General features: G+C 42.8%; 1 protein-coding gene across 1 annotated transcript; it reads right to left on the bottom strand.

Moving 5' to 3' along the window:
* Nucleotides 1-202: 202 nt before the first annotated feature.
* On the bottom strand, nucleotides 203-1,606 carry LOC120042639 (E3 ubiquitin-protein ligase rnf168-like). Its single transcript, XM_038987460.1, has 2 exons — nucleotides 1,233-1,606; nucleotides 203-443 (listed from the first exon to the last, which is right to left on the bottom strand). Exons 1-2 carry the CDS (start codon nucleotides 1,568-1,570, stop codon nucleotides 368-370), a joined length of 414 nt encoding a protein of 137 aa, XP_038843388.1. The 5' UTR covers nucleotides 1,571-1,606; the 3' UTR covers nucleotides 203-367.
* Between the last annotated feature and the right edge of the window lie 3,487 nt (nucleotides 1,607-5,093).

The raw sequence follows: 5,093 nt of genomic DNA, 5'->3' as shown, positions 1-5,093 counted from the left end.
GGATATCGGACAGTTACTTTCCTAATGTAATGATAATAATAAGCAATTTCACAACTCTAAGACAGGGTTATTTTAAAGTGGATGTATTTATTAACCAATAAATATAATTCCAGTATAAAAAACATGCTCTTCAAACAGAACAGATAAATAAAACATGTCAAATGAGGATGAACAAATCCCACTTCCCTTATATGGGGGATTGGAAATGATGCAGACAATTACATTGATAAAAGGTTCAATCTTGCTTCATTATGGAAAATCACCGGTCGGTCCTGTTTTGTGAATTATCTTCATTACTCAATGAGTATCTCCTACTCTGAAATGGTCAAATCCAGTCTTCTTCTTCTCTGCTCTTCGTCTTCTCGGTTTACAGTACATTGTGCTTTATCCTCCTCAGGAAATTCCGTAGTTTTAGTCTCAGGTCACAATGCCTTGATGGAGACCTGGAGGACAGGAGAGTAGGGGGAAATAAACAGAGTAGAGAGAGATAGAGATAGAGATAGAGATAGAGGTAGAGATAGAGAGAGAGAGAGAGAGAGAGAGAGAGAGAGAGAGAGAGAGAGAGAGAGAGAGAGAGAGAGAGAGAGAGAGAGAGAGAGAGAGAGAGAGAGAGAGAGAGAAATACAATTTAGTAATTGAACAGACTACTGCACCTAAAAAGGAAGCTGTACTAGCTGCATAATACGATCATAATACAATCAAAATAAGGAAACTGTCATCTAAAGTAATACCATCACAGTACAACAATACAACTGATGAAGAGAGAGATCAAGACCAACAGATATAGTGATACAGAAAGGGAGAGAGAGAGAGAACAAGAGAGATACGAGAGAGATAGAGAATAAGAGAGATACGAGAGAGATAGAGAACAAGAGAGATACGAGAGAGATAGAGAACGAGATACGAGAGAGATAGTGAACAAGAGAGAGAAAGAGAGATACGAGAGAGAGAGAGAGAGAGAGAGATACGAGAGAGAGATACGAGAGAGAGAGAGAGAGAGAGAAAGAGAGAGAGAGATACAAGAGAGAGCAGAGAGAGAGAGAGATTCGAAGGAGAGAGAGAGAGAGAGAGATACGAGAGGGAGAAAGAGCGGAGCAAAAGCAGACAGTTTTAGCAGAGAGTGATGGCAAAGAGACAGAACAAAATGAGAGAGAGGGCAGAGAGCAGAGGAAGGTTTCTCCAGGTTTCTAAATCAGTCTATCAATCCATCCACCTTTGCCTGGGGTACTCACCATGTGTACTGTGTAGTGGTCTGTGTCTGTCTGTAAGCTTCCTTCCTCTCTTGCTTCCTCTCTTCCTCCTCCTCTTCCTGTTGTGTGTCTAGTATCTGGTCCCAGATCTCAGTGTTAACCCACAGCGACCCCGACACGGTGAGGCTGGGCTCGGTGCAGGTGATCCAACGGCACAGGGGGCAGCAGACTGTCGGTAGGCCGCTCTGGAGCCTGGACATCGCCTGCAAGCACAGCCCACAGAATGTGTGCTTACAGTGGAGCATCCGAGGGATCTTCTCCCTACGAGAGTAGGGCTGGAGGCAGACGCAGCACTCCATGTCCTCGCTCATCAGACCCATGGCTGGATGGCTGGGGTGTGGATGGATGGATGGATGGATGGATGGATGGATGGATGGATGGATGGATGGATGGATGGATGGATGGATGGATGGATGGATGGATGGATGGATGGATGGATGGATGGATGGATGGATATACGGCTGGAGCACAGAGGAACTCTGGACAGAGTCAGTGTCTAGGCAGGAAGACGTGGGGTTTAAACACTGGTCTGAGGTCAGTGTTCCCCTTGTGAATTCTAAACGTCCTGGTTTGGATTTGATGAGGATGAGCTGATCCTAGATCTGTGCTTAGGAGCGTAGGTCAGGAAGCTGCAAAAGACATTAAGATGTTAAATTAAATTAGACTCAGTGACTTCATCACTGGCACTATGTAAACATATATAATGTAATAACATATCTTAAATCAACAGGCTGTCAGGTTTTTCTGAAGACATGAAGAACAAAAATATCTTGAAAAATATCACACATTTATAACATCCATAGTTATCAGATATAGACAGACCTTTTCACTTTTATCATTATCAATGAGAGGCAATATTTTACTTACAGGTTCTGGAATATTTTCAGCACAGCGACCAACTTTCCGACGACTAAACTTTGTGTGTGAGAGAGAAGAGTGTGTGTGCTCTTATTTTAAGCCTTGGGGGAGGAGACTAAATGGTGTTATTTTCCCAGAAAGGGCTGTCTCTCACCTCCTCTACTCTCAGGTGAGGCAGGAAAGTACCATGGAACGAGTTAAACACTTCTAGGTCACTTCTATAGCATAGTAGGTCCCCTCAGGAGAATTGCCAGGGCCGTGTATTGACATTTACAGGGCAGGTGTTCATATCTACAAAGGGCACGTACACTGAGGGTACAAAAGGTGTTCCTAATGTTTGGATCACTCAGTGTACGTCCAGTTTATGATGGATCAATCTTCTTTGTGGGGGAATTTTCACTAGAGAGGGGGTAGCATTTCTAGAACCCTTTCTGTGGACTTGTAGAACCCTTTCTGTGGACTTGTAGAACCCTCTCTGTGGACTTGTAGAACCCTCTCTGTGGACTTGCAGAACCCTCTCTGTGGACTTGCAGAACCCTCTCTGTGTACTTGCAGAACACTCTCTGTGGACTTGTAGAACCCTCTCTGTGGACTTGTAGAACCCTCTCTGTGGACTTGTAGAACCCTCTCTGTGGACTTGCAGAACCCTCTCTGTGGACTTGTAGAACCCTCTCTGTGGACTTGTAGAACCCTCTCTGTGGACTTGTAGAACCCTCTCTGTGGACTTGCAGAACCCTCTCTGTGGACTTGTAGAACCCTCTCTGTGGACTTGTAGAACCCTCTCTGTGGACTTGTAGAACCCTCTCTGTGGACTTGGAGAACCCTCTCTGTGGACTTGTAGAACCCTCTGTGTGGACTTGTAGAACCCTCTCTGTGGACTTGTAGAACCCTCTTTGTGGACTTGCAGAACCCTCTCTGTGGACTTTTAGAACCCTCTCTGTGGACTTGTAGAACCCTCTCTGTGGACTTGTAGAACCCTCTCTGTGGACTTGTAGAACCCTCTCTGCGGACTTGTAGATATGGACTTGTAGAACCCTCTCTGTGGACTTGTAGAACCCTCTCTGTGGACTTGTAGAACCCTCTCTGTGGACTTGTAGAACCCTCTCTGTGGACTTGTAGAACCCTCTCTGTGGACTTGTAGAACTCTCTCTGCGGACTTGTAGAACCCTCTCTGTGGACTTGTAGAACCCTCTCTGTGGACTTGTAGAACCCTCTCTGTGGACTTGTAGAAGCCTCTCTGTGTACGTTCCTGGTTATTGTAGTATTTATGTACAGAATCATTTCAGTGGAAGCCATAACTCTTATAGATAAGAGACAGTGACACAGTTCAATGGAAGAAGTTGTTGAACTTCTCCTTAACCCTTTAATGTCTCACTTATCTTACAGTATATGGTATACCTGTATATTGTGGATGACGTTTGTTATAGTTCATATGGATCCCAGGACTCCATGGAAATGTCAGGTGTTAATGAGTGAGTGGGCTATCCAGTAGTTTTACCATAAAAATCTGATGACTTGATGGATGAATGAAACACCAATCAGGAGAGTTTCAGGCTGCTGTGTTGTTATTGTTTTAAAGTCACGTGTTTCTAATAAAATCAAGTCACAAGTTCAGTGGAAACCTTGTAAACAACCTCCCAACCAGTCAATTAGAAAACAGTCTCCCTGTTGAAACTTGGAAATAAACCGGATTGATTATGAAATCACAATTTGTGACGGCTCTACTATTTGTTCACCTGGAAATTCCAGGTGATTCACGCCTGTCTATTTACAATGTCAGCTAAGAGCCACACACGCACAACAGACACACAAACAAACCCAAAGTAAAAAGAACCACTAAACATTTGTTCTTTAAAATCGTCACATAATTAAGCAGGAAATCTGGGTGTATCTCCCAAATTAATTCCTATCATTAAAGGGCCAGAACAAGAGACTGAAAGAGCTTTGTCAAAATCTTCTGATAGTTTCTAATTGTTATTTTTCTGCTTCCTGAAGTAATGAGTAAGCTGCACACTAAAACAACGTGAGCTAAATGACAGTAAATGATGAGTAATTCTGCTAGCCAGGGACGGTAACCAGCTCTACCGTCAGCACTGTTTGTTAACACAGGGACTTTGTCCCAAATGGAACCATATTCCCTACATAGTGCACTACTTTAAAGGCAAAGGCTCTGGTTAAAAGGAGTGCACTACATATGGAATAGGGTAGCAATTGGGACACACCCAGGAACAATAGAGCTGCATATTTCTCTGACAGACACCTCAAGGCTACAATTATCAAGAAAGGTTTCAAGAAAATAAACCAAAAAGGAGCCATAAAATATACATATTATACACAAAGTTTATATATACAGGGCTGTTGTCTCCTCATTAGGGCCTATATAGACTGTTGTCTTCTCATTATGGTCTATATAGACTGTTGTCTCCTCATTATGGTCTATATAGACTGTTGTCTCCTCATTATGGTCTATATAGACTGTTGTCTCCTCATTATGGTCTATATAGACTGTTGTCTCCTCATTATTGTCTATATAGACTGTTGTCTCCTGACTAGGGTCTATATAGACTGTTGTCTTCTCATTCGGGTCTATATAGACTGTTGTCTCCTCATTATGGTCTATATAGACTATTGTCTCCTCATTAGGGGCTATATAGACTGTTGTCTCCTCATTATGGTCTATATAGACTGTTATCTCCTCATTAGGACCTATACAGACTGTTGTCTCCTCATTATGGTCTATATAGACTGTTGTCTCCTCATTAGGGTCTATATAGACTGTTGTCTCCTCATTAGGGTCTATATAGACTGTTGTCTCCTCACTCGGGTCTATATAGACTGTTGTCTCCTCATTAGGGTCTATATAGACTGTTGTCTCCTCATTATGGCCTATATAGACTGTTGTCTCCTCATTAAGGTCTATATAGACTGTTGTCTCCTCACTAGGGTCTATATAGACTGTCGTCTCCTCACTATGGTCTATATAGA

The sequence above is a fragment of the Salvelinus namaycush genome, unplaced genomic scaffold, assembly GCF_016432855.1.
Source record: "Salvelinus namaycush isolate Seneca unplaced genomic scaffold, SaNama_1.0 Scaffold736, whole genome shotgun sequence".
In the NCBI taxonomy this organism is placed as follows: domain Eukaryota; kingdom Metazoa; phylum Chordata; class Actinopteri; order Salmoniformes; family Salmonidae; genus Salvelinus; species Salvelinus namaycush.
The sequence above is the reverse complement of the archived record's forward strand: the minus strand, read 5'-3'. Positions and strand labels throughout refer to the sequence as shown.